This window comes from Rissa tridactyla, chromosome 9 (genome assembly GCF_028500815.1).
Source record: "Rissa tridactyla isolate bRisTri1 chromosome 9, bRisTri1.patW.cur.20221130, whole genome shotgun sequence".
NCBI classification, from domain to species: Eukaryota; Metazoa; Chordata; class Aves; order Charadriiformes; family Laridae; genus Rissa; species Rissa tridactyla.
The window spans coordinates 19697646-19725459 of record NC_071474.1 but is presented as its reverse complement, the minus strand read 5'-3'; the positions used below and the strand labels follow the sequence as shown (position 1 = coordinate 19725459).

Genomic DNA, 27814 nt, shown 5'->3' with positions numbered 1-27814 from the left:
TTACTGAGGTGTGTCCTTGCCTTGCTTTAGTGAGATGAGCCGATGCTTGCCTGTCCAAGCCCCCATCAGGTAAAAGATGCTTTGCAAGGAGCAAAGCCCAGAACCCAGCTCACCTGGAGTCACCTCTGAGACACTTGCCTGCAGAGAAATAACAGCCGAGGTAAGATTTTGAATACCAGACATAGAAATCCCATGATTTGTTCTGTATAAACTTGAGACAATGGCTATCAGCCTAGCTTTCTTTCCTTTCTCTGCTCTGGAGTAATTTACTTGACTGTGTCTGTTCCCTGTGAGGTAGGATAAACCTCACTTTAAGGGTCCTGAACTTTCACAGAGTTTTGATCATGTGTGGCAGCTCAAAAAATTTTACTTAAATCATCTGCTCATATTAGAGCAATATGATGACCCACAAATTTATATTCACCTAGTTGGCTAGCTTAGAAAGAACAGCAACGGCTCCTCAGAGTTGGTAGAATAGCCATTGAAACAATATCAGGTATTTATCTGCTGCCCACCGTGCAAATCTGAGTAAAGACTTGTCTAATGTCAGGACCAACAAAAATTAAAGCTTTTCTATAGTATTAGGGTTACTAAACCCAGTATCTGTGCAGAAGAGAATCTGGTTTTCCGGTAGCTGTAGAATTATGGAATACAAACCTCTTGCAAATGTAGGGTAGGCAAGAGTTTTAACACCAAAATACAGAGATTTTTTCATTATTAAGTGCAATTTTACAAACAGTTGTGCCCAAACATGCCCATACGGAATTTACTGACAGAAGTAAGAGAGGTAGTGTGACTTACAGTGACTTTAAAAAAAAAAAAAAGTTGTTAGAGTATTATGTGAAAATAGCAATATACTCCCATAGTTCTCAAGTGAGGCGAGCAAACAACTCTAACTAGATAAGGGCCTGTCAGCCTTCCACGTTCTCTCTTTTGTTAGCCTCAAAGGCAGCATCACACAATTTGTTCAACCTTGCCCTGTGCAAACCATAGTCCAGTGCTACATATACTACTTTTCCATCCCTATAGCATTGCTGCTCAGGGCCTCTGGTCCAAAGTTTACATGGGGATACAGGTCAGCTCCATTTTTAAAAACCCTTGGATAACCTTCTGTCTCACAGGAGCCGATCCAGTGAGATGCTGAACAGCTTCTGGGAGGATGACAGGTTATGTGTCCAGGGGAGATAAAGGACAAGGTGCCAGCAGATGGCACTCAAGAATGTGAGCAGAGCTCCTGGGCTCATCGGAGCTGCAGCCCCACTGGTTGTGTGATGCACTACCGAGTACTTGCATGCAGGCTTTAACAAACCCAGTATGTTTCTAGACTGAACTCATGCAAAGTGAAAAATAAGTGTTTTCAGTGTTTCACATCTTTCATCAGGGATCTAACGCATGTCTCCAGTTTAGGAAATCTCTGCATGTGCACTGCATGTGTCCAAACCACTCTATAAAATAGCGTCTTTCTGGATTTATATTAGGACTAAGGTTTTTTTACTGTATTACTGATAAGCAGAACTACTACTTGTCTTTTGGGTTTTTTTTTGTTTGGTTGGTTTTTTGTTTGCTTTTATTTGTTTGTTTTTGTTTGTGTTTGTTTTTGTTTTGTTTTCTTGCCTCTTCCTTAGGTCCTGGCAGTAGGGCTAAGAAAATGGAACTTGAATCGTTACGGGGTAAGAACTCTTTTTGAAAGGAAAGCTTTGGTCTCTAGCCCACTATTCTTTACCAATATCACTGCAGTAGGGTACTCCTTGAGGTTTTAGGTAATGAGTCAATCATCTTATATAGCTAAATTTTAATTAACAACACTAGATAGGTTCTGTTCCCTAGAATTTTACTATTGGAGTCTAGAAAATGTTTGCAAGGAAAAATCAGGCTTGGCCTGTTTATGTTGCTGAGATTGATCCTCCTCAGGTCTACCAGCTAACCTTCTACTTGCAGGAGCTAAAGACTTCAGTTGACATGGAGGATAAAGTTATGTTTTAGAAGAGAGACGTAAATAAGTAAGGGAAGTCTTGTTATTCCATAATTCATGAAGTTAGCCTCTCAGTTTGCTGGCAAGAACTTTCTTCTATGATTTATACCTGGACTCTAGGGATTTAAGAGGGTTTTTTTCCCCTTCCTTTTTACACCATGACTGGGTTGAATATATCCAACATTCTTACACTCTGGAGTTTTCAGAATGCCTGAGTCATAATTTTTGCCAGCATTTCTTTGGTCTAATATGGGCAGGTAAGAAAGAAGTCTGTCAATGCCAAAAGCATTTTCCAGAACTCTCCCTGTAAGGCTTCAGACTGAATATTAAAGTCTGGGCTAAAGTCCAGCACATTGAATCCACAGAAGTTTCATAAGCTAAATGGAAGAATTAAACAACATTTCTATAGTTTCAAGTGTATCCATAGTGCCATGGGACCGAGTGTGGCACACATCTGAACCTCTTTGAAAGGGTCAAATGCAATTTCTAGTATAAATACAGTTGTACAGGGGTTAATAAGTTAGCATTTAAATTGTGTCTGATGAAAGCTTGGTATACAACCTAACATGACAGTACTTTTCTTCTGGTCTCAAAAATAGTTTAAATTGGTAATACCATTTCAAAATATTTTTGTGGTTTATTTTGTGGGCTTTTTGTTTGTTTAATAACCCATGAAAGTAGGGCTTAATTAGGAAGCTGACATTTGCATACTGATCTGTTCCTCCCAGAGAAAGCCAAAGTGAACTCTCCACATATGCACGCAAACACGCAGCGGTTCTGCCTTCCATCCCACTGTGACGTGAGCCTGCACAAAAAAAAAATTAAAAAATTATTGCCAATTTCCAGAGGTTTCACATGCCACTCATGAATGTCTTAATTACTTGAGTTTAATTACCACAGCTCCAGTTGGGATACACTTGTGGGTGGCTTTTCATCCAAACTGTGGAGCTGTCCTGATTGAGGGAACAGTTGTTCAAAAAAAGGGACTGAACTAGTTAACAGAAAATATAAATACATAGTTGAGAATGACATGTCTATGATTATTCTTAGGCTAATAGGTAAGATAGTGGCCTGGAAACATGCACTGAGATTCAGCTCCAAATCCAGCTTTCTGCTTACCTTCTGACTTTTAGCAAGTCCTGGTATTCTGAGTTTTCTTTTCCCCATCTCAGTTTTGGCTGGTAATTGTAGTTAAACCAAATGGATTTACTAGGGGCATTCAAAAAGCTTTTAAGCTTTTCTCTTAACATTGGTTTGTGCAGTACATGTGCTTGTATTATTCATCGTGGCCCATGCTGTGTGGCTCCAAGGTCCTTACAGTCAGATTGAGAGCTGAAACGGCCTCTGTCCTGAAACCTGACTTCTCTTGGATTTAGCTGATCCCTGTGGAGCCTCTAGGACCACTGGAATGCTAATACTGGTTTTGATAGCGACAGATAGCAAGCAGAGAGGATTGGATGCCACTCCTGGAAGGGTGACCATCTCTCAGAATGTGTAAACAACCATAATTGTTGCCATTGAAGGAATAAAAACACCATTCTGAGAAAGAGCAGAGAAGTTCAGCAAAAGCTTGATGAAAAAGAGCAGAAGGTTTTATAAGTCATATTGGATTCTGTAGAAGAGCAACAATACATAGAAATGGGATGCAAGTTCTACACTAGCAGGAAAGGAGACCTGCAAGATAACTGTATGCATGTTTACCAAATGCAATTCCCTTGCATAGTTAGTAATCACACGTAGACTGTGTGATTTTTAGTAGATCTTTAAGTATTTAGCCAAATGTCACTTAAGGTAAATGGTAACTTGACTGGAACTCATAGTGGAGTGGAGGACCTCTAACACTTGATTCAGAAGCAGGCTCTCCCCGGTTTAAATTTGAAATGAGCTCATTCTTTCCTAAAGTAGAAAAAGAAATCCAAGTCTTTCAGGATGTTTGCTTGAGGCAGAGTTTGCCCTTGTTTTTATTTTACTTCCCTTGTGATCAGAAGTAGCTCTAGTTAAAATGCCTTAATGACAAGGGGAAAGTCTTGATTCTGATCTCACAAGCCATTTCATGCCAGGATGACTTCACAGACTTCAGTTGAATTACTTCCAATTATGCTTGGCTAAATTACTTTAGAATTAGGCCCGGGGTGTCCATGACTTCACACTTCTCCAGGATCCTGAAGATATAGGTGTTTTTTATAGTTGACACAGGCATGCGCAGAAGTTAGAGCATCCCTGGAGATCACTCCCACTTCAAAACAATTGCTATGGTGGAAAAAGAGCTTACAGACAGCTATGGTTCATTCCACCTGTGCATTCTCCCCTCTCTGAATGTTAAAAGGGTGCCTGCCTACGTTAAAGCTGTTGTTGGCTGCATACGTAATTCAGTGTTTATTTTAATACAAGTGAAACAGCTACCAGAAATGGCAACTCACACAGTCATGAAAGCGAGCAAATGGCAAACATGCGCACATAAGGGAACAGCATCCTTTGATGGAATTCAGTCTTAATGAGAGCGCCAAGAGTCATACAGCCCTCCGTCCTGCCTTTAGGATACCAGTGTGAGTGATAGGTCTTGGCAGGCAGCTTCTGAAGAGAGGCAAAAGCATCAGGCTGAGCTCACAGCTGCAGTCAGTCCTGGCGGATACGATTTCATAGCCATACTTGGGATTTCTCACTGCGTCGAGGTTCTGGCTGCTCTCTTGCTCTCTCAAGCTGAATAAGGAAGTGTGAGTGAACACTGTCTCGTGTTACCCTTCTCATATTGAGAGTATTTGAAATCTCATCCTAGACAATGACAAGATGAGCCAAAACTGTACCAAAATACTATGATGGAAATTTTCATTTTTACCACTTTCTTTCTCTTCCTGTCTGAAATTATTTTTTGAAGGTATTTCTCCATAGCAGTCTGAGTGAAAAAAGCTGTAAACCTCTGAGCAAGTTAGATTACATCTGTAGTTAAACAGGTATCCTCAAAGCCGGCTGTTGCGGAAAACTTTAGGGAAAGCAAGGCTGTGGTCTTTTGTCATTAATCCCGTTTATAAGTGTGGTCTCACATCTTCCCACATTTCCTTTGCCAATGTTAACTTCCCTTTTTAAGGACAGTGAATGTGCTCTTGTTCATGTAAGTAGGCACTAATGACAAATATTAACTCGTCTATTTCTAAAATCCCATTTTGTGAGTTTTAATTTTAATATGTCCCTTAATATGGAAATACTTTTATTCCTTCTGAAGGTTATCTAGTATTCCTGTGACAGAGTTTAATCTTGGCATTCATTTTTGCATGCAATTAATCCATTTAATGGGTATTTTTATGAGAGATTGAAGAAACATTATACTGAACTACCGATCTCAGTCCACACAAAGAGATGGACAGCTATACAATCTGCTGGTCATGTCAAGGTGAAGTGTGAAGAAACAATCAGAACACATATTTCTCTGCCAACCACATTATTTGAATTTAGGTTTCCTGAGCTTTGGGACTGGGAATCCTGCTACTTAGAACAGCTCCAGCTATCTATCCTTGGGCTTGCTGCAGCTCATATTTTAAAGAACATGGGACAGTAGCTGGCAAACTTAGCTGACTATAAAGCCACTGAAATATTTAGGAAATACTATTTACTGATAGTAGCAGGTTTCAGTGAAATGTCACTGACTTGTGCTAGCTAGATATCCAACTCAATAAATCTAAAAGCATGACCCAGGGAAGCTATTTGAATATGTACGTGTACATGTATATGTGCGTGTGTACTCATAGTGTGATGTAAAAGTAACAGATCCATAGAGCAAGTAATTTGGTACTAAGGACCAGAGTTTGCCCTATATACACTTTAGGGAGTTTTATTTCAGACTTTCTTGGGTCTTGTGTAGACTGAATGCCTATTTGTGATCTGACCAAATCTTCTGGTTTCATCTAAAAGGTACCCAGTTTGTGTGCCTTGAGGCCACCCAACAATAAAAACAAAACCACAAGGAACTAAGATTAACAGAGAGATTCACATCAAAAATACAATCCCTATCTAAATTAAAAAGCTAATGAAAATACATATTACATCCCACTGGCAGTGCATAGTGCAAATGGCTGATGCAGTCGGTGCTGTACCATTCTTCTGATAACCATTTGCAGAGAAACCTTCAGTACCATTAGATGTCAATGATATCTTGTCTATATCAGTAATTTCTCTGGGCTACATGCAGCCTGACTTTTCCCTTGTGCTTAAATGCTGTTTCAAGTTTATTGCTTGCTAGTGTGGCTTTAAATCATATTTAGCTTTCTTACGGCACATGAAGCTTGTAATACGACATCATAAATGCACTGTGCTGCCCATTGTCTGTAGAGCTGAGAAACTGTTTGCTTTCCAGTCTTTTCTACGAACAGTCTCTAAGTCATTAGTCGACTTGGTCAGTCTCTATTTTCCACTGGCCTGTAAATTAGAAGGGAAAATAAAATATGCTAAGTTGATGCTAAAATACCATGACATACTTCACTGATTTACTAGGGAATAAACAAAGGACAGATCTTGCCTTTTATAGATGCAAGCTTCTCTGTGCCAGAGTCGTATAAACTGCCTTTGCCAAAGTTTCATTACACACAGTGTTTCTGGGCCTTTGGAATCACAACCTCAGTTAACTTCCATCAAAAAAATAAATCTGTGTTTAAGTACCTCACCAGAAGAATTTTTCCATCATTGAAGGAAACAACTGCAGAATAATATATTACCTATGAATCAAGATACTCTGCCTTGTCCCAAGAGACGGCGTATATATATATGTAGATATCTCTGATCCATCATTGCAAATACCTTGCCACATCAATGCCAAGGACAGTAGGATAAATTCTGATGCCCAGGGCTGGCCTGATTATTTAGAAAAGAAAATAAAATCCCAGATCTCAAAACTGCCTGAAAGTTGCAACAGTCAGGATCCACAGCAGTCAGGAGTGGGAAGAGAGGGATCATCTGAAGTTACTTACCCTGTAAGCTCAAGACACCACAAATGCAATGGTTTAGTCTTGTCAGCATTACTACTGGGCATCCTAATGCCATGTACTTAGGTAAACTTCACGCACCGGGATGCCTGGTGTATATCAGAACGCCATAAACCCCTGTTTATTACTGCAATAGTTCATGGGAATATTAACACCCCCCCAAAAAAAAAGTGAAAAAATAACTGATTCAATCACCTTTTGGCTAAAGATACGCCTCAAAGGACAGATTATTCCTGCTGTACACAGCCACTGGGAATTAAGGGGGTTTTGCTCCATTTGGCAAACACTTCTCCCTCTTATTACCACTCTGCTTCAGAAGCAGATAGAACTGAGGCTGTGGTTTAAATTCAACTATCCAAGCTTCCCAAGCACAGCACAGGCATTGCCAAAACCTTCAGCTGACAGAGTTTTCCAGGACCGGCAGAGAATTTTTAGGCAACTTGAGTAGCTCTTTTTTCAAATGCCTCTTTCCTAGCTCCCCATATGGTCATTTGGTGGCTACCACCAGCTACTGAAGAGGACAGAGGTTTGGCTGTTTGAGAGGCAAGTGGCAACAGTAAGCAGGATCTGGCAGACAGCAAGATGATGTAAGATTTGGAGTGCTTCTCTCTGGACACCAGAATAAGCTAGAAAATGGAGCTTTAATCAAAAGCCACTAGTCTGGAGTTATTTTAAAGCTGCCTTGGCAGCTCACCTGGCAACAGCATTACACATATGCCTTATTATTGCAAAACTTATTATCCTACTGTGCACTGGTTGTGCCCACAAAATTATGGAGATAACTATCACTGTTGGATTTCTGCTGCTGAGGCAAGAGCACAACTGGAATGCTAGCTGTGGAAGTGTTAATGAAAGACAATCTTTGGGTGCATGCTGTTTGAGCTATCAAAAAAAGATAATATGATTTATAGAATTCCAAGACATTCCTGAAATCTGAAAGAATTTAGTTCTCCAAACTATATTTTAAAATATACAGGCCCCATTACTTAAAATGAGAATCCTGGCTGCATTGTTAGTAAAGCTGAACAGTAGCTTTCAACACATATTTAACTTTCCACATCAGTCACGTGATTTCAACCAACCTTGTGCTTACTGGTAATAGGAATTTTACCCACTAAGTTGCCTCCTGCTTTTGTTCATATCAGTTCCAGTGGAGTTTAAGGATATTGGATTCCCATGCAGAATAGAAACCAAACATTACAAAAACTTTTATAGCAACAGATGGTAGTGCAGATTGGATGATTAAGTAGCCCCAAGCTCTGTCTGGCCTATGGATGCGAACAAGGAAAAAGAGGTATTTGCAGATTATTTGACATTTCTTGCAGGATAACACTGTGTTGCTGAGCTTATGGTTTATATTTACATGCCTGTTTCCGAGGTTGGACATACATACTTACCCAGGAATAGCTATTGACTTCTGACATTGGAAACTCAGTTTCAAGTCCCTGCAGTATTGGAATCAGCCAGGAATTTGGAGCAATGTCTCCCACATCTGAACAGACTGCTCTAAATGCAGTGCTGCTGACTGTATTGTTTAATTGTAACCTTACAATGTCAAAGTAGTTACTAATCACAAAGAAAGAGTCCCAACCTGGCAAATGGCAATGTATGTGAAGGAGCAGGGGAACTGGAAGAAGATGCTGATAAACATAACTGTTATTGAACTGTGTCCCAGCAAACCAGCTGCTTGGGAGGAGACTCTCTGTAGCTTTCAATGCATTTCTGAAGGCACCAGCTGTGCTAAGGGAGGGGTACATTTGGTCAAAGCAAAAGGGCCTGTGGTTTGAATGTTGTGCTGTACCACAAATTTGCATGGCTATGTTTTCTCTGCTGTTGAAACTGCTTCTGCCTTTCAAAGAAGCAGGAGTTACCAAATTTGGCCAGTGGCCCTGCACTTTTCCTCTGAACCCCACTAACGACATGGGAGGCTTGAGTGGATTTCTTCTTTGTGTTGTCCAAAATCTGGTTTACATTTTCCTTTTCTCTTTCAAGAGCAGGTACTAAAGGATTGATTCAGTGGGTCAGATCTCCAGGATGGCATAAACTAACATGATCTGTGCTAAGATGATTCTAATGAAGTCATTTCAGTTTACACCGGTTGAACATCTTGCCAAAAATCTTACCCCAAAATGGCCATTATTCCTTTTTGGCACATTTGCACTCCAGTGCTCCTCCATATGACTAATGTTGGTGTGAGGAGTCGGGGAAAGGACGAAAAGCCATCTGGCTACTTTCATTCAAAACTAGTCATTCCTAACTTATTTATGTTCCCAAACCATCCATCCTTGCAGGGGTGGGGAATTTTCCTTGCTTTAGATTCTTAGCCTTGTGGTCCAGAACATATTGTCTGAAAATTAAAAAGCAGGGAACCAGGAATGTCACTGCTGCTTGCTTGTTGGTTTCTGGGGTACGTAGATCCCCTAGTCCTGGCAGAAGGCACACAATATCTCAACGGAGAAAACATGCAGACAATCAGTAGCCTGTAACATTCGCAACTAGCAGATTAGGCAGCTGCTGTCCCCAGTAATACATTTGAAGCATTTGACACCAGCAAGTGCCAGACAAAGTGTGTTACTGAGCTGTGGATGATAAGCGTATCTCCAACAGCAATAACTGCTGTAACTTACCCAACACATTCCCATACCAATTAACATCTTAACTACACACACATTGCCTAAAGGATCTAGGGAATTTGACAAGGGATTAGTTTAGATAACTTGGCGTTATTTTTATCATGATCCTACCAGTGTTGTGTGCTCCCTCTATAAAGATACTCTTAACAGCCTTGTCTGGTAGGAAGCAAGCTTCAGTTTGCTAGTGTTGCCGTCAGTTAAGTTTTCAAATCTTGGCAAATAGAAATAGGGACTCTCCTGAGTAATACTAGTACAGCAGTCTCTTCTCTCACACTGACCTGGTAGTCATCTTGCGTGCTGTAGAAATGCTTCCAATATAGTTGCCTAGATAGAATGGCACCGGGCTAAGATGTCCTTCCCAATCCTGTTTACCTGCAATTATCTGTAGAGATAAAAACATGAGTACAAATTAGAGGCTGCTTTGAACTCCTTCAGAAAATATGAACAAACATTAAACAAAACGGCAAATTGACAGTCCAGCATGGTCCACTGGGATCCCTCTTCTGCAGGAGAATTGGTTGATGTCATTCCATCTTAGATTCGTATTCACATCCCTGCAAACCTCTCTAGGAACTAGACCAGTGTAATATCAAAACACCTCTCAGTCTTTAGTGCATTTAATCTTGCCATCTATCCCTGTGAGGTTTCTATGCAATTATCCCATTTTACAGATGGGGTAGAAAGTAACGAGGCTAAAAGACTTGTCTGAAGTCATACAGGAAGTCTCTGGGAGGATGAGGTATCAAACGGGCTAACATAATCTCCTGGGTGAGACACCATCTCCAGTGCGGCACTGGAGGTTTGCCTTTATCACTGCAGTGGACTCAAAGGAGACAAGGAGAGTCCGTACTGACAGTGAATGCATCTACAGGAACACATAAAGGGAAGGAACGGAGGGAATTGTAAGGGTGGGTTTACAGCTTTGATTAGTCTCTTTGGGAAACCTAAAAAGAGTGCAGCTCCTCTCCCTGCCGTGGGAGGCTCTGAAACCCGTTGGGATGAAAAATCTTGGTTCAAACCGTAGGATATTTATTGATTGAAAACAATAGCTGATGCTTCTTCAATGCTTTTGATTCTAACACACTTTGCACACTAGAACTGTTGTGCTCCAAGTGATACTTCTGACAAGCCGCCACTTGAAGAGCTCCATGTAGAGCACCATACCACGCCACTGTTGCTGAGGGGAGGAAATGTAGTGAGAATTAAGAATGCAATTATTCAGCTTGGAATTTTGCCAGAATACAAAGAACAACACCCAGCTTCTTACAAAAAAGAAACTCATTAGATATTTAGTTAGAAAATATGGCAAGATTAAAAAACCCTAACACAATAAGTTTTTCAGGCTTCAAGGCAAGGAGTGGGAATTTTCTCAGAATGCAATAGCTATTATTAAGACTCATTCAAATTTATCGTTGTACTTTCAGAAGTGCTACCCTATGATACCTCTAGGCCAAGATACACTGTATCCCTCAGAGGCACTACCCCTTTGTCTCTTGCAAAGACAGAAGAGTACTGAAATCTTACATGTGACAGGCACTGTGTTTCTATCCTCTTCCCCTTCAAAGCCTGTAGGCATGTCAGTCTCCTGGCAGAGCTGCATGGAGCTGTGGAGCACATCCTGGAGCATCTGTAACAGACTGGGTAGCGCAGGACCAGACCAGACAGCTCACAGCTCTGTCACCAACTCTGCCTTCAGTCTGAGAACTGAGTGTTTGAAATTGAAGACTTCTGCACTGGTGCACCATGTTACTGGAAATTTCCCAACACCCCTGGCATTTCTATGTAAAGAAACATAACCTGGTTTCAGATCTATCTATGTATCTATCTAAATAATAAGGCAATCCTACAAATGTCTGTTTCAGTGAAGCTTCAGGTTCAAACTTATAGATGGCCACAAAACTTAACATTGCTATGAGACGACAGGACAACACGTGTCACCTTTTCTATGGTGAAATAATAATTCCTTTTTCTAGAGCCAGACTTTCCCTATGCCTGAAGAGACCACTCTGTGTAGTTTTTGTTTAGTTTAAAGAAAACCAAACCAACCAAATGAGAAACCCCATCCCTTCAAATACTTTTTATAGGCCCAGTGCATCTTTTTATCCAGTATTTAAGGGTGCAGAATCTTCTTGGAAAGCTACTCCCTAGGGCATCAGACTACGTCATCCACTATTGGAAGCGGGAGGCTTTCAAAACTGCTCTGGGGTAGAAAAGCAAAGAAAGTCATTAGCCTTTTCAACTGCATGGTTCTTACGGGGGCCAAAACTCTTCAGGTGTAACACTGAAGCTACCAGTGCCACCTTACAATTTTGACTCAGCCAAGGGAACTCCTGTTGGAGAAGATTAGCAGTGCAGATGGGATCATTGTTAAATTGCTGTTCTCTTTCCTTGTGAATCACAGATGACAGCACAGAACCCACCCCAAAAGAAGGAAGGGAGTCAAACGTGCTTACTTACAACGTTTAGCTCATGAAGAAATCACCAAAAAATTTCTTTGTCCTTCCTCTGAGACACATGGAATTGGCTGCTGCCAGAGTTGTGACACCAGCCTGTGCTGAGAAGACACCAGGCTTGATTGACGTGTGTAGTTCCAGAGGACTGAGAAGGGCTTGCATCCTAATGGGAGTATAGTCCTAGACAGTGACTCCTTTCTCAGCGCTGTACCCTGGAGCAACAGAATCGAGACATTGCTCTTCATGGTCAGATCTCTCCCATTCTTTCAGAAAAACACTCAACTTTTATCCACTTAGAAAAAGCCAACTGGGCCTCCTGGGAACTACAGCAACCAATAAATATCAAACAGCTACCAGAAATGTGGCTGGTATGAATATTGGCCAGTAGACATTTATTTCTAAAGCTGAATATGACTTTTAAAGAGACATCCGAGTAATAACTCGGTCTATTAAGGACAAAAAAATCTATGAGGTTTTCTTAGTCTCCAGCTTTGTTTTCCATTAGACTTTAGGGGCAGATGAACAGATTTATATACACTTGGTACTTACTTTTCTCTGCCCTGTCTCCATCTCTTACCCTTTTTAGCATGGAAAGCTTTAAGACTGCTGTAGTTGAATTCTGAATTTTCTCCTTTCTTTGTCGAACACTTTAGCCCCAAAATACGATGCTCTGTTTCCTAGCATACACCCTAATTTCCTCAGGGATTTAGTGATCCCAATGAGTTGCTAAAAATGATTCCTCAAAACCATTCAATGTGACATACTGCTGCTCCAGGCCTTCCCCTATGACAAGCTGCTGAATGACTCCCTCTTTTCTTTACACACCAAATTTACCAGGGAAGGAAGCTTAAATGCTCAAATCTATGGAAAAAATTACAACACTTAAGAAAATTTTAGCTGCACAAACTGTGGAGTATCTTGGGGCTCAGATAATTCAGAGATTACTATGCACTACTGTCATTTGGAGCAGCCCCTAAAAGTGTTTTATTACCTGGGTGGGGGAGAAGTACGTAGAGACTGACTTCAGCTGTTTTAAAAGTCCTTTTTTCTGTTTCTTTTTCAAAACAGTCAGCATCTCTTTAAAGTTGTTTGACAACTCTGGAGATCGAAAGCAGAGCTTTCTAATGCACAGTTAGCAGCTGTCCAGGAATGCTAGCAGGATGCAAAAGCCTTCTCTGCAACCAGACAGGGACTATGAAGAGAAGTGGCCAAATATGGTACTGCTGCAGCATACCAAAATGCTTTCGCAGATAAGTGCCTGAGTAACAGCAAGTTTTCATCATCACACACAAGAACTGGATTATAACAGAGAACGTTTTTGATGTTGCATTTTTACTGCAAAAGCTACAAGTAGTTGCTGTGTTGTTTGTTCCCGCTCCCCCCCCCCCGTCTTTATTTTATTATTGTATTTTAATTAAGATGATGGCTTGGAAAGTTCCAGTGTGATAGCTAGAGGAGGCTCCTCCAGCACTAGCACAACTGAACCCCTGCCAGAGGCTCTGTCTGTTGGCACATGTGAAGGAGCAAGTCTACACAGCCCTGCTTTTGGAAGGGTTTCACAGCTGTGCAGAGCTCCCTGGTGCTGCAAGACAATTGCTGGTATCCAATTTAGCAGTTAAAGGCCATTTGCAGTGGTCAGTGCTTCACTGTGGGCAGAGCAGATAAGCTAAATAAGGACAGAAGTGTATTGTGTGGTACTGCAGTCCCCATGATTCTGACAATGGAGAAAAGGGTTCACAATTTCATTTTTGTGTACAAAGTGAATCTCTGCCTGCCTTATCACAACAACGATCTGTACCTTTGTTATCCTGACAAGAAGGAATACATAGACTTGGTGTCACCTTCTTCCATTTATAGAGCATTGGATTTCTCACAGCAACGTAGCATAGGGTTACTCAAATTAGTCCTAAATGAGAGATTGGACACCAGAAGCATAAAATATTTCCGAGGAAGACCTTCCCTTCTCTTTGTTACAGCTAATGCTGCAGGTTATCACAACTGAGAAATTTCACCTATTTTGTTTTCTTTTCATGGTGACAGCAGTTGATTCTGAGCCAAACATAGCAAGATTGAGAAAAATTATAACACTTTAGTTTGAATTTGGGGGAGGGAAAAAGGGAAGGAGCTTTCTATCACTGCACTTCCTGGGCCTCCACGCAATACTGTTCTGAATAGATCTTATTTTAAAAATGGTTTAAACAGAAATGTCTGCCACAATTTGAAAATTAAATTAAGAGACATTATTTTGTTGACCATTCCCACAACACAGTTCAGTGTTTTGTGCCAAAGCAGGTGTTTCCCCCCAAATCCTACTTACTTTAGGCTCCTGAAGAAGGGTACCTTTTTAATTTAAAACAAGCAAACAAACCTTTTCCCAGATTATAGGAAGAGTTCCCTACAGATACGTGAAATATTTTTTTTCCCCATGTCCCCATGCCTGATGGGCACTGGTTCTACTTCTTGTGGTTCTGTGGATTTTAGAGGTGCGGGTAGAACTCTTTCCACAAGAAGGGGGCAGGAACGGTGCCTAGCTCTGCTGCTGCTAAGTTTGGGTAAGTGTTATGTTGGATCTGAACTGTCGGCTATTCCAAGGTATGTTTCAAGAAGGCAATGTTCATTGGTTGATCTACTTCACCCAAATGTATTTAGGGGATATAAATAAAGAGAAAGTAATTTAAAAGATAATCTAACATCTATTTAACGGAAGTTTTGCACAATGAAATAGTGAAAGCACAATTTCTGCTTAGCAGTAGTGACAAGTATGGGGGAAAGCTTTGCATATTCAGGCAGACGCATAAATTCCATCCAGCTCTTTGTTCTTTCATTTCCCAACATTTGTTGCATTCTTCCCACTTTCCATGGTTTATTTAAGAGTTCTTGCAGATGTTTTAGATTTCTTCTAATCACAGTTAAGCACTACTTACACTGTTTTTTTAAAAACAATACGCAATATATAATTTTGTATTAAGCTCCATTTTCCAAAGTCTATGTTCCCCTGCACCTTTTGTTCTCATATGTTACCCATTATAAAAATGGGATTGTTAACCAGAAATTATTCCACAAATATTTTCAAGCTTTGATCATTCTCTCTCTATAGACATTTCATCTATCTATGTAGTACAAGCATGCTGCGTGGAATTATGGTCACTAGTATATTTGCAGTTTCACACTTTGCCTGAAGAAAAACTGTGATACGGTTCAGCGTTGCTTGCCAAAGAAGAGGTGAACAGTAGTTGTTGTGGGGGATCAGGTGATGGAACACAAGCAGCAGCTTTTCTAGGCATAGGACCAGCTGACTTCACAAGACACAAATGGGAGCAATCAGAAACACCTCCTGGAGAAGAACAATCACTTCCTCATCAACTCGCCTCTCTCCTGTGGGCAAGGAGAGAGTGAGAACAGATGAACATGGGCAGGAAATGCTTCCCAGTCAAACACCCCCACAGTGACCAAGTGCAAAGACAGCAGAAGCGGGTCATTCATGCAGGCATACAGGAACTGTCAGGACTAGTAGGCACAGCTGAGTGAAGAGGAGTGCTGCAGAACCGCTTGGGGAAAGCCTCCAAGCTCACAGTCAAATCATCACCAGAGCAAGTAGAGAGAGCACCTGAGATTGCACAGCACAACCTATTTGGGTTTTTGCACTTTTCTGCTCTCAGTAAGTTGAATCTCATCTGTCATGGCTTCTGTCCAGTGGGTGGGAGGTTTCTTCAGATCCCAGGATCCCTGGTGAAATGGTGCAATCCAATTGGAGAAAAGAGCCATTGAATTGTCCTTTATGGTCTGTTACGCAATTCAGAGAAAGGAGATACTGTTCTGTCCCTCAAAAGAAAGGGCTCATATACCGCACATACAGAGAATATGCAGCACTTGCAATGGAAGAGGCAGCACTGTTTTTCATGAAGTTTCAGCCATATCTGCACTCCAGGCTGCAGTTTGGACGTAGAGTGAGTGGCTGTGTAAGAGAATGTAGTATGCCTGACGTTCTGGAGGCAAATAGGATCAAGAAAATTTTGACACCAGTTTCTCTCTGTTTAGCACAGGCTCATACGTTAAGAAAGGTACTAAGCTACTAGCAAAGTCATCTGGACTCTCCCTCAGCTATTTCTCTCCGTGGTTCCTGGAAGCAGCTGTTTTAAGTGATGTTTATAGAGGGGAGTGTGCTGCTAACTCATCCAAACAGTAGGCCTCCTGCAAACTTTTAAGAGGTCTCTACTTGTAGCAGGCATAATTTTCCAGACCTTGTTAAATGTTATTCTGGGCACTGGTCTATACCCTTGAGAAATTCCTTACTGAGCAGATTATAAGGGCAGCCAGTGACCCAATAACCTTCATTTTCCTGGGATGATGCAATGGCCGATTCATGCTCAGGAAGTACAGTGGGCTGAGCAGAACGTGAAACGAGCTGCTGAAATTCCCCAGTCAGCGTTTTGTTTCCGTGCCATCGAGGGTAAGATTTCAAAGTGTAGAATGGTCCTTTAAGTTCTGTCTTTTATGAGGTCAGGCTAAATGCTTCCCTTTTATATATGAAGAGAGGGTGATTCTTGCCAGAGTCCACACTGGGTTTGCTCTTGTTTTGATTTCTGCTTTGGTTGAGAGCTCTGTGGAGCAGGAAATGCAGCTTTCAACAGCAGTTCAGGCTTTGGTGGAAGGTGACCCCTGCAAGCAGCAGTGAGCTGCAGAAGCATTGAAGCAATTTAGCAGCAGCAGCAAGACTCTGCTGCAACCACACTCTGTCTGCAGGCTCTGTCACGCAAATGCCCTTCCCTTCTACCCAGTCCTCTATATTTGATTTTGGGTACTGAATAACGTGAATGAAGGGATAAGAGAAAAAAGCTCTAAAGAATCGGACAGGCTGTGAGAGAGGGTAAATATTTCAACATAAACCTGACTCTGAGGCAGTGAAGGGCACGTTCTAAACACCCAGGATTGCGTGAGAGGAATCCTGTAAAATATTATATACCCCCATTTCCATTTTCTTGATTTAATCAACTACAGTTGACTTGACAAGAAAAAACAACGCCCAGCACAGCCTACAGGGATTTCCAGGGAAGCATTAGAAAGTATATTAAAACTGGTAGGTTGGATCAAAGCACTGGACAATGTTCTGTTGGTAGTACTTGCAAGAGCAGAGAGATTAACTGGATGCACCAACACACTTGTACATGGGTTGGCTTGACTGCAGACACAAGCAAGGACCGGGATTCTGTACTAGAGGGAGTGCTTTAAGATACAGCAGCTAGCAGAAGTGGCTTAGACACTCACTGCAGCCATGTAGAGCCACAGTTGCCTCTGACCTTATGGCGTGTCTCACATGATGCATATCTGAGAAGCACGTCACGGTGAAATACAGTCCTACTGGAGAAAACAACATTGTGCTGGAACACACTTCCCAGAAAGCTCAGATCAGTTTCCACAGGCTGCAGTAATCAGGGCGGTTGTTTAGATTAAATGGTTCAAGCTGAGTAACCTGTAACCCTAGCACTGGGTTCCCACCACAAATTTCAGTAACACTTTGTGAGGGACAGAGACAGAAAGGCCCTGAGGCCAAACCCTTACTGTGGCTGTGTAAGTCTGTTTCTCATTCTTGATGTCAAAAGTGGGTTGATTTCTACTCCCTGCTAGCCATACTTAAAGATGAGTCCAGAATTCCCTTCCTGACTAAACTAATTCAGAACCAATACATATCAATTCATCTTACGCCAACAGTGTTGTGAATTTAAACAGCTCCCTGTCTCCCAAATCTACGCTTACCTTCTTGCTGGGTTTATGCAGAGGAGCCATATCTGGTCTCAGACTCTTAAGCTTAAATAAAACACTTCTTTTGGCTCCCCAGGACAGACTCTCTTTTCCTTTTGATTTCAGAATTTCTGCCCTTCAAAACGCTGTGCTTTGACAGCTCAAGACTTATGATCACAGACGAGTTTCTGCAGGGAAAAAAAAAAAAGTCATCAGGGCATTCAGAACTGGCACCTAGAATTAGTTCTGCGGGAACCAGCTTCTTTACAGAGCTCCCCAGGACTCTGTGGAAGCAGTGAGGCTGAAAAGCTGCCAAGTGGGTTTTGAGCAAACAGATGCTTTTCTCTTTGAAAATACAAATGAAACAACAGGAACTTGCTGCCGATGGAAGGAGCTGGGCATGAGGCTGGACAAATACTGCTAGTGCAGTAGAATTTTCCAGGGACCATATAACACGTGTGGAAACAAAGCTGCAGTTGGATGCAAGTTTTCTCCTTAGGGCTGCAACATTAAGAATAGTCTGTTCTTAGTCCAGAGGGAAATAAAATCAGAGGAATTTGATCCCAAGTAGCGAACCAAAAAATGCCAGGCATTTTCTGGATGTCTGTGTTATTACAGGGACCAGCCAGGGATGTTATTTGTCTTTGAGCTGTACAGCTGTTAAAGTTCTAAGAAATGAAGTCATGGCTTTCAACACACCCCAGTTATAGCATGTATTTCTGTTTGAACTCTGAAGGTGGCCTGGACTCTCAGAAATGCACGGATGTCTCAAAAGCCACTACCTACTTGTCTGCAAGATCAAAAGGGACCAAAGCAACATCTGAGTTTACCTAATGTTAAATGTGATTCTGTAATTCGCCATCCATAGTGTCACTGCAGGTCTCACCTACTCTTTCAACACTGCCATTTTTACTGGCAGGGAGCAACTACAGATAGTATAATCCCTGCTTGGAAGCAAAGACCTGAAACAAGCCCCAAATGGTCTACTCGCTGTCTCAATTTATGTATTTTTAGAGTTTTGCTAGGATTTTGAAGGTAACACAGCATTTACCCTTTACAAGAAAACCCAATCCTTATCCCGTTTCCCTTTTGCAACACGGTAGAGATGCAGCAGTATCTTTCATTGTGTCTATAAAAGGGTGGAAAGCTTTTATCTCATGTTTTACCCCCCTGCTCTTGCTTACAGTGAATTGTTTTTTTTCCTCCAGCAGAGGATTTAGGCTTGCCTGTGCTGTGGTGTTTGGCCAGCCCCATTTCCAGTAAACAACCACACATATCCAAAGCTGTGCTGGCATCTCAATTCCGCTGCAATAACGTGACCCACTAGACTTAGAGAGACCTCCCTGCAAGTCCCAAAGCCACTTCCTAACCTGTGCCTGCTTTACGGTCCCAGAAGAAAAGAATATCTATTCTGTATCCAGCAGCTCTCCCTCCACTCAAAGGCAATTAGTATATTAGTAACCATCCAACGCACTAAGCAGGGAGGAAGAAGGGTGTGAAACAACAAAATAAAAGGGAATACCTATTATCTTCATCGATAGACATTATGAATCTACATGAGGACCAAGCAGTGTGAACTCTGCTACTAGCAAATACTTTTGAAAAAGGACTATAGGTTGAAGGTTCTCTTTTTAGTGGATGTGACCCTTAAGATATGGAAGAACATCAGAATAAGCTCTGATTTCCTCTGAGATGGGTGGACTGGCAGCTTGTTTTGTTTTACAAAACATCAGTCTAGGAGATATTCAGCATATTTAGAGTTTTTCCAGAACTAGGAGAGGAGCAGGACACCTTTAAAGAGAAATTTTTGCATCTAGTCTCTTTTCAGATAACAAGATATTAGTCAAACCAAAATATGAGTGATCTGGTCATGTAATAAAGAGCCACTTCTGTGATTTGGAAGAGACCCAAAATAACTCCTGAACAGTCATGAAACTAAGCAGAAAATTCTTTCTGTGGCTTGAGTTGCTGGGCTACAGGATCTGGAAGCATCACAGGCATGTCACAGCAGTAGTTGGGCTTGAAAATTACCCTAAGTTGCCTTATCACCACCAAATGATAGGGGATGGCCGCTGGACTGCAAGCCAAGCACAACCAATTTTTCTGCGGTCTTTTTGAACTTATATTTTTTCTCCCCACAGTTTTCCTATGTGAAATGGCAGTAACACAATGTCCCAGATCAGAAGAGGTCAGCAATATAGGTAAGCGATCAGCAAGAACAGCAACATGTTCATACTAAATTTCTCACTCACTTTCATTTATGACACAAAAGTAAACATACTCGAAGTTATGCCGGCACACAAACATTTAGCTAAAATCACTATTGATTTCATGAAGCCGATGTTCAGTCTAGACTTAAAGAATATATCCAATTCGGTTCCTAACACTCCTCCATTGAAGTCATAACACAGATATTCCTATGATGTCTGGGTGGCTGAAACTCACTGATTTTCAAATCCGTTTAAGAGAATGTGATTATTTGTATTTATTGACCATACGCATTTCTCCACAAATCCACGATTGTGACTAAACCTGCATATACTGAAAAATATACCAAAACAGACTTTCAAGGAAAAAAGCCAACATGAGCAGATGAAAGCAGACAAAACCAGATGCAGGCAAAACCAATAACCAAAAAGGGAAGAGAAATAAACATTCAGCTGAAGTCTCCAATGATTTCATGAGACAAAAGTTCAGCCTAAGCTTGAAGAATATACTCATTTTGTTTCCTAACACGCCTCCATCTTAGGTCATAATGAAAATATTCCCACAGCAACTGTATTGCTTCAACTCATTAAATTTTAAATAACAATAAATAACAATCTTTAAACTGTTAGTAAAACCACGTGCTTTCCCCCTCAGTAAAAGATAAAAAAATTGTCTCAAGTATAAGCATTTAACATGCACTTGAGCCACTAGAGGTTTCACACCAACTTTGATATGCATACCACTTTTTTTTATTAAAGTAGATATTTTTAGAAAGTAGATAACAATTTACACAGAAAAAGTAGAACTAAACATAATCCTCAGACTGGATCTTGAAAAACTGTGCTAGCATTTTAGAAATATAGTGTCATTTCAACTCATTTATTGTTAAAAATGCAAACAAAATATAAATATTTAGAAGAGACAAAATACTCATGCTTACATAGCTGAAGGCAAAAAGTAACTAATTGCAGACAGACTGGAATCATTAGTGTGGCGTTCTTAATGTCTAAGTCTCACGTAACTGCAGATGACTAAAGGCATCTGAGTAAACTTCAAAACTGGTTCTGTGGCTAAAAGTGTCACACTAAAGGCTCCAATGCCTCAGGATTTTCATCATATTTTGCAGGAGGCTGAGTTAAACAAGCTGCACGAGCTTTGTCCGAAGTATTAAAGCTGTCACTTCTCTTGTAGAAAAAGTCAGAGAAAAATGCTGCGATAATGCTCCTTCCTTACTGGAAGAGAACTGAGGCTGGTACCTTAACAGCAGTGGTTACAACATAAGGCAAAGCCAAGGCACTGAGCAGAGATTCTTGCAGATTAAATTCAACTCTGGAAGACAGGATGTTTGTCTAAAGCATTGGCAGTGAAAGATGGTTGTTCTTGGCACTAATCACAGTCACTGTTTAAGTCCTCTACTATACAGTTACCGAGAAAGAATGCATTTGATTTCTCTGGAACTGACAGAGTGCAGAAACATTAATGCAAAAAATAATGTAGAGCATTTAGCAACTAGATGGGAATATAAATTTTAACCCTTTCCTGGATATGGCTACTACTGGTCTATCTAGTTCTTGGATCACAGGAACTTGACTGGCTATTCCATTCAGTGCAACCTGCTCTGTGGATTTGAACAAACTATCTCCCTTCCTGAAACATAATTTTGCCATCTGTTAAATAGGAGTGACTCATTTGTAGCATTTTATGAACCACAAATAAGAAATGATTTTTAAGAGCAGAGTATTCTTCTTAATACTTGAAGCCCACGATGGTGATCTTGGGATGGATGTGATGGAGAAGGCGGTTCTAACTAGTAGCATCCAGTAAAGCATGTGGGCCGTGCACTGCCTCTCTCAACATCTGAAACACCGTCCCTTGGGAAATCCCTTAGGCACAGGCTTAATCCCATTTAGGTCAAGTTGAGGTTTCAGAAGCAAGGCTGATAAAACTATTATCTGGCAATACATCCTTAATAAAATGCAACATATTTATTGTCAAACTGGAGAATGTACAAGACAGTACAAACATGTATTTATAATATACCCACTGCCCCAGAATCTGGCCACCCTTTCCAAGACTTAATCAAGTCAACAGTTCAGGGACTTATGTTCAAGTAAATATTTTAATCAATAACCTAGAATATACAATGCAATTTGAATGCAAAGACCATAAACTATAATGCTGGAAGAAACTCCTATATTAACCTTTTTACTTGGTCAATTGCACCTTACAAAATACAAACAGCCACAAAACCCACTGATTTTTGAACCATATTCAGAGAAGATGGAACATAGTACAGGCAATTATTCTAAAACAAAAGCATGATAACTAACAGCCAAGAAAATACTGAATATCGACCTGTGTGAGACTGATGATTCCAACCAGTATTATTAAATTCAGCACTCGAAGAACAAGAACTGTATTAAGAAAATAGCCAGCAACATTTTCTCACTGTCCTAATGCAGTATCTTTTCCACAGACTTCAAAATGCTTCTGAGCCTGCTAAATTAACATTTGATTCGGTACCATGAGTGAATTTTCATCTTCAAAAGTTCTGAACTTCATGTTACATGTATATTTTCAATAAAGAGATTTTGACTTTTTAGCAATACTAGTTATGGGTAAAGATGCCAAAAGAAATCCTTTTCACCTGGGATGGACATTTTAGGATGCTAAGAAGTCACCAGCCCCTACTATCAATTTTTAAAATAAATAAATATACTTAAAGAAAATAACCAGTAGGAAATAAAATAATTTGTTATATAAAATACACGTTATCAAAGTTAGGCATGGATAAACCCCAAATATTAGTATTTTTCCTGCCACATTAGACATAACTGACATGCACAGGTGGAAAACTTAGTGTATATACTGTTAAAAGATGCTTGAGAAAGAAAGAGTCCAGCTCCCATAAATGCTCTGAACAAAAGAGAAAGGAAAAAGCAAAGGAACTTGTTAAGAAAGATAAGGTCAAAAGGGACCCAAGCAGTGCCAAGAATGTTTTCAACACAAATAAAAAATCATGCTGCACAGAAAATAAGGATAGCAAACTTGCCAAATGCTTTTTTCCATAGATTAAAATATCTATTTTATAATATTTTAATAGATATTTTAAAGTATTTTATCATAAAACATGCCCAGGGCCTCTATAGTCCCCATTTAAATATTCAGGTAACCAACCCTAAAAGAGGAGCTTCTTCAAACTTGTTTCTGTCATGGACAATACACAGAAGAAAGCTGCCATATGATCAGAGACATGATGTACACATCTGGTGATGGATCCACTTGGTGAGCACACAGAACGCCAAAAAGATACCAGTTTGACATGAAGGCAGTCATGCCAGAAACAGCCCCTGCTGGTAGCAACGTCAAACTAGTACAGTTTACCATGCCTTCTGGAGACGCAGGCAATACACAAAGTTCAGCACTGCTGAGTTTTACTCCACCTAGGAAGTACCAGATTTAGGGGCCTAATCTGATACCAAGCAGCTGACATGGGATACTCTGCCAGAATTAGTGAAACTACCAGCTACTGAAGAAATGAAACCTGCTTGTGTTGTGCCTCAGTACCAGGTCCTCCTCCTGCCCAGCGCTGACCAAAGCAGCGTGAGTTTGGCTGAGTGTCCCCCTGACCACTGTGGTGAAAGTGGGGGTGTTGCCTCTTGGGCTGAAGTACACCCGTGTGGCTCTACCCAGTGCTGCGTGCACTCTGCGACATCCACTCAAGGCCTCTCTGCTCTCCTCTGAACGATGCGCAGTGCCCAAGGACTGGGCTCACACGTTAAAGGAAGAGCAGCTCATGAGCCAGACCCAGTCTGTGCACCTGCCTACAGCCAAACTAATTTATCAGTCTTCATTGCAGGTCCTACGGTCAGGCAAAACAGCAATTTGTAACAGACTTGTAACTCACAGGACCAAAGAGTTTCTGCATCTGGCATCATAAACTTCGTGCCACAGAAACGTGTTGTTCCCTTAACGTGAACGACCACAATATGCTTAATGTATACTACTGTGAATACGGAAAAGCAGGTTTCAGGAATCATGACAGTTACGGGCAGATAGCTCTCTCTTTGTTAATCATGATGCAGTTACACAAGGACGAAACTTGTACAGTATGAGGCACCAAAATATTAATAATAATTCCAAAACTAGAGATTAAAAAAAAAATATAGGGAAAAAATGTAGTCATGGCACATACCATGCTCCTGGGGTGAGTATCTTATCAGTTTGGACGGATTAAAAGCAAAAAATGTGCTCACGAGCTAAACATTTACATTGAAGAGGTTTCCAGATCATGTATTCATCCCTTCATTAGGAATTAAGAAATAAAGATGCATAAAATCAAAGGGAAAGGGACAGAAGAAACAAGAATCTCGCCTTCAATTTTTGTTTTAAAACTCTTCTTACTTTGAGGCTTCTGATGTAGAAAAGTTTAAACAAATGATAAAATGTTCCAATTATTTTCTGAACAGTTGGGGAAACAACACTAGACTATTTGTACACAAACAACTTTGAGGCATTTTGCTTTTAATTTGAATACAATTCCTTAAAGTGAATTCCACATGAAGAAGGGTGAGATACAACAGCTCGTTTACCATTTCACAAGTTAACAGAACAAAGTAAACATCTGTCCTTCTTATTAACTAGCTTCCATCCCTTACTCCAACTTGTCACTTCCTGCTGCAAGTCTCCATGCCAAGTAAGTGCATGGACTAGTTCCAAACTCCACAGACGTTCACATGTGGACTTCAGTGGTATTGGAAATTCTAACAGCAAGAAAAAATTGAAATAGAAAGACTTTAGATGAGCTTATATTCTCTTAATGTTTCCCAAATGAAGACTCAAAATTCAGAGTAAAAAAATACTTCAGTTGTTCAGCTCAGCTACTCATCTGACTGTGGTTCCTCTATGGAGCACATAGCTAAGGAGAAAAAAGAACAATACTTTCTGTCAAATAAGAGGGGGCCTTAAATCAGAAATAGAAGGGTCTCTAACTGTGCTAAAACGGACGTCCCAAACAAATTTATCTGGAACACAATTTGAGCATGCTCTTCCTTCTACATACTGATAAAGTTTTCTAGCTATACAATTTCCATACATAGTTGCATTTGACCAGGCTTTTGGCTTCTTTCAAACTGGCAAATACCACCCTGATCAAAACATATCACAACAGTATTATACCTACAATAAAATACTGGCATGGTGCTAAGGACAGCATCATCTTTCTTCGTGCTTTAATAAGACCCAAAATAGGTTAAATGTAGGTTGAAAGGGAAGCAGTAAAAAAAAAAAAAAAAAAAAAAATCTTGCAGATCTTTTGGAAAAAAGATGGGAATGCCAGGCTATCCAGGTAAAAAAACAGCCATAAGCTGCAAAGAAGCTGGACCTAGCAACAGCAGCAGAAGATCCTTATCACCACAGCTGTCTTTGTGTAGGTCTTACAGCAATAAACACCAATTTAGCCTTCTGCCTAAAAATTTACAGGAAGCTTTTTTTTTTTTTTGTATATGTAGGAATTCTTAACATCGAGATTCTGTGACACTGCTCACAGTGAGTTGAGTGAAAAAATCAAATCAACTGTGCTGAAGTGGAAAACTGCAGAACTCGGAATTGCATGTCTGACAGTAAGGCTTTGCATATGCACACAAGCTACACATCACAGCACATCTGTCGATGCCAGTGATTCCATTCAGGATTTACCAATTTCTTCCTCTCATGATTGTGGATTCTCCAGCAACTCTACTGAGTCTGAAATACATCAGTACCAGAGAAGAGACTCTAACAATAAAAATCTTCGTACAATTTAATGTTTATTCTCTAGTCATTTTTTGCTATATATTTAACACTAGTGTGACAAAATTCCTGATAATTATATCTCATGCAGGTAACTTAAATGAGGAGTTAGCACTATCTAAACTGGTAAACCTACCACTAGGGGGGGGTTACTTTTGAGTCTACAAGACAAGTATTTCTGCAACAATGACAACTAGGTGGGTATGCATGTAACGTAACAGGCTCAGCTGAATGTACTTGGCAGGTATCTAAATGACAGCACAGCCTTCAGAAGGACTGGAGAGGCAACATCCTTTGACCTAAATAGACTTGACATTAGTGTTTAAGAGGGCTTGAGTGGAGTTGTTGTTAGGAGAGATGGTGTTCCTGTAGTTAGTCAAATAGTTTAGCTTTTGCTAGTTAAAGTTGCTGTGATTTGTGTTCTTTCTTTGACAGGGTAAAATGTGTTACTCACTCTACCCATATTGCTATTGTTTAGGTCACAACAGAGATATTGACAGCATACCGTACCTTTCTGCAGCTGAAGGCAAAGATTGCTGATAGATTGCTGCTGTTCCTTCCCTGCAATTCCTTGGTGAGTACATTTTCATCAATACCAACTATGAAAACACACTCCCTAGAGTCCAGATTTCCCAAAAATATATTACAGGAAAGGTCTACTTGTAAATCACTTATTCTTTTCTCCTACAATACCCACAGGTTTCAAAACAAAATAATTATAAATTTCATTAATAATGAAATTATTAAAAGAATAACAAGAGTTGTGATAGTCTTTTGTTGTACTGGGCATTTCCCTTTTTTTAACTGACATACATTCTAACAGAAATCCCACAGTACGAACCAGATAACTTCAATTAAAAAACAAAATGCAAACTATTCAGTCCAATGTTAGAGCATGTGTATGTGTGTATAATACTGTAGAAGTAGTCACACATTAGAGGTATATAATTGAAACAGCATTTTCCTTCATGAACCTGCTATTACTGAGGCAGTGACAAAGTTTCCATTTCTTTGTTTTCTGAGCTCTTTAAAGAATGGCTATTGCCACATTTTGTAAACCTAAATACTGCACAAGCAGAAGCTTGTTGGTATCAGGTAAGGAGTAATACTACTAGTGCAAACAGGTGCAGAGACAATTCCTCCAGTTTTGGGGTGAACCAGCTATATAACACTGAAAGAGGACAGGCATCTTCTTCAAACCCACACTCATGCGTGTTTCTCCACTCAGACATGCGTCCTTCACTGTCTTGGTCTTCTTTTTACAAGGGTAGGAGGGGGAGAACCACCAGCTCACGTGATATTTATCATATGAAAGATTTCTTGACTGTTTTCCTGTTAATATTATGAATGTTTTCTAACAAGTCAAGGAACGATAAATACCTCAAGCATCAGGAAAGTGACAATAATACTGACTTAGTATCTTTAGTAAAAAGTGAAACATTCTCTCCTGAGATATAAGTCAAGCAAGGAACAGGAATGATGAACCTAACACTGTACCATTATTTGATCATCATGCACCTCAGCTGACCAGATGAGAAAGAACAAGTGTTTATTGCCCTCTGCTCATCCAAAGCTACGACAGGCAGTTTATTTAGGTAAGTGCTTGGCATACCAGAATGTTGTCAGAGCAGTTCTCACTGTACTGTCCCCCTTTAGCTTATTTCTTTACAAGAAAAGGAAAAAAAAAAAAAAGGAAAAAAAGAAAAAAAAAAGAAGAAAATCTCAGCAGGTTAACCCTCATCTTCTCTCAGCTCTGTGGGCAGAAATTTGTATTGCTGTTGGCGGATCTGAGCCAGTTTTTTCCTTGCCTCTTCCAGCTCTCTTTCCTTTTTCAGCATTTCTTCTTGGGCTGCAATGATCTAGAAAACAGAAGCATGAATTATGACAGCAAGGAATACTGCCTGAAAAAAAGATTTCTCTCTGTGACATCAGTCAGAGCTAGGCTCTGAGCATTCTCCAGAGAAGCACCAAATTTCAATAACTTCAGCAAGAATTGCTCAAATTTTTCCAGGTTCCAGGACTATGCCATCAAGAACAGTATTGTAT

The 27814-nt window shown here is 40.4% G+C and overlaps 1 protein-coding gene and 1 long non-coding RNA gene across 7 annotated transcripts in view; one reads left to right on the top strand and one right to left on the bottom strand.

The window, feature by feature from the left end:
* The first annotated feature begins 20 nt into the window (after window positions 1–20).
* Window positions 21–26333, top strand: LOC128914473 (uncharacterized). The gene is made up of 3 exons (XR_008468310.1): window positions 21–160; window positions 19912–19971; window positions 26247–26333. It is a non-coding gene; the product is annotated as an uncharacterized LOC128914473 (long non-coding RNA).
* Window positions 20078–27814, bottom strand: part of TLN2 (talin 2) — a 192677-nt gene continuing 184940 nt past the window's right edge. For all 6 annotated transcript variants that reach the window (XM_054213457.1, XM_054213456.1, XM_054213460.1 and 3 more), the window contains one exon: window positions 20078–27627. In XM_054213457.1, the coding sequence (XP_054069432.1) occupies window positions 27499–27627 (129 nt within the window). In that variant the 3' untranslated portion in view covers window positions 20078–27498. The remainder of the gene's footprint in view (window positions 27628–27814) is intronic.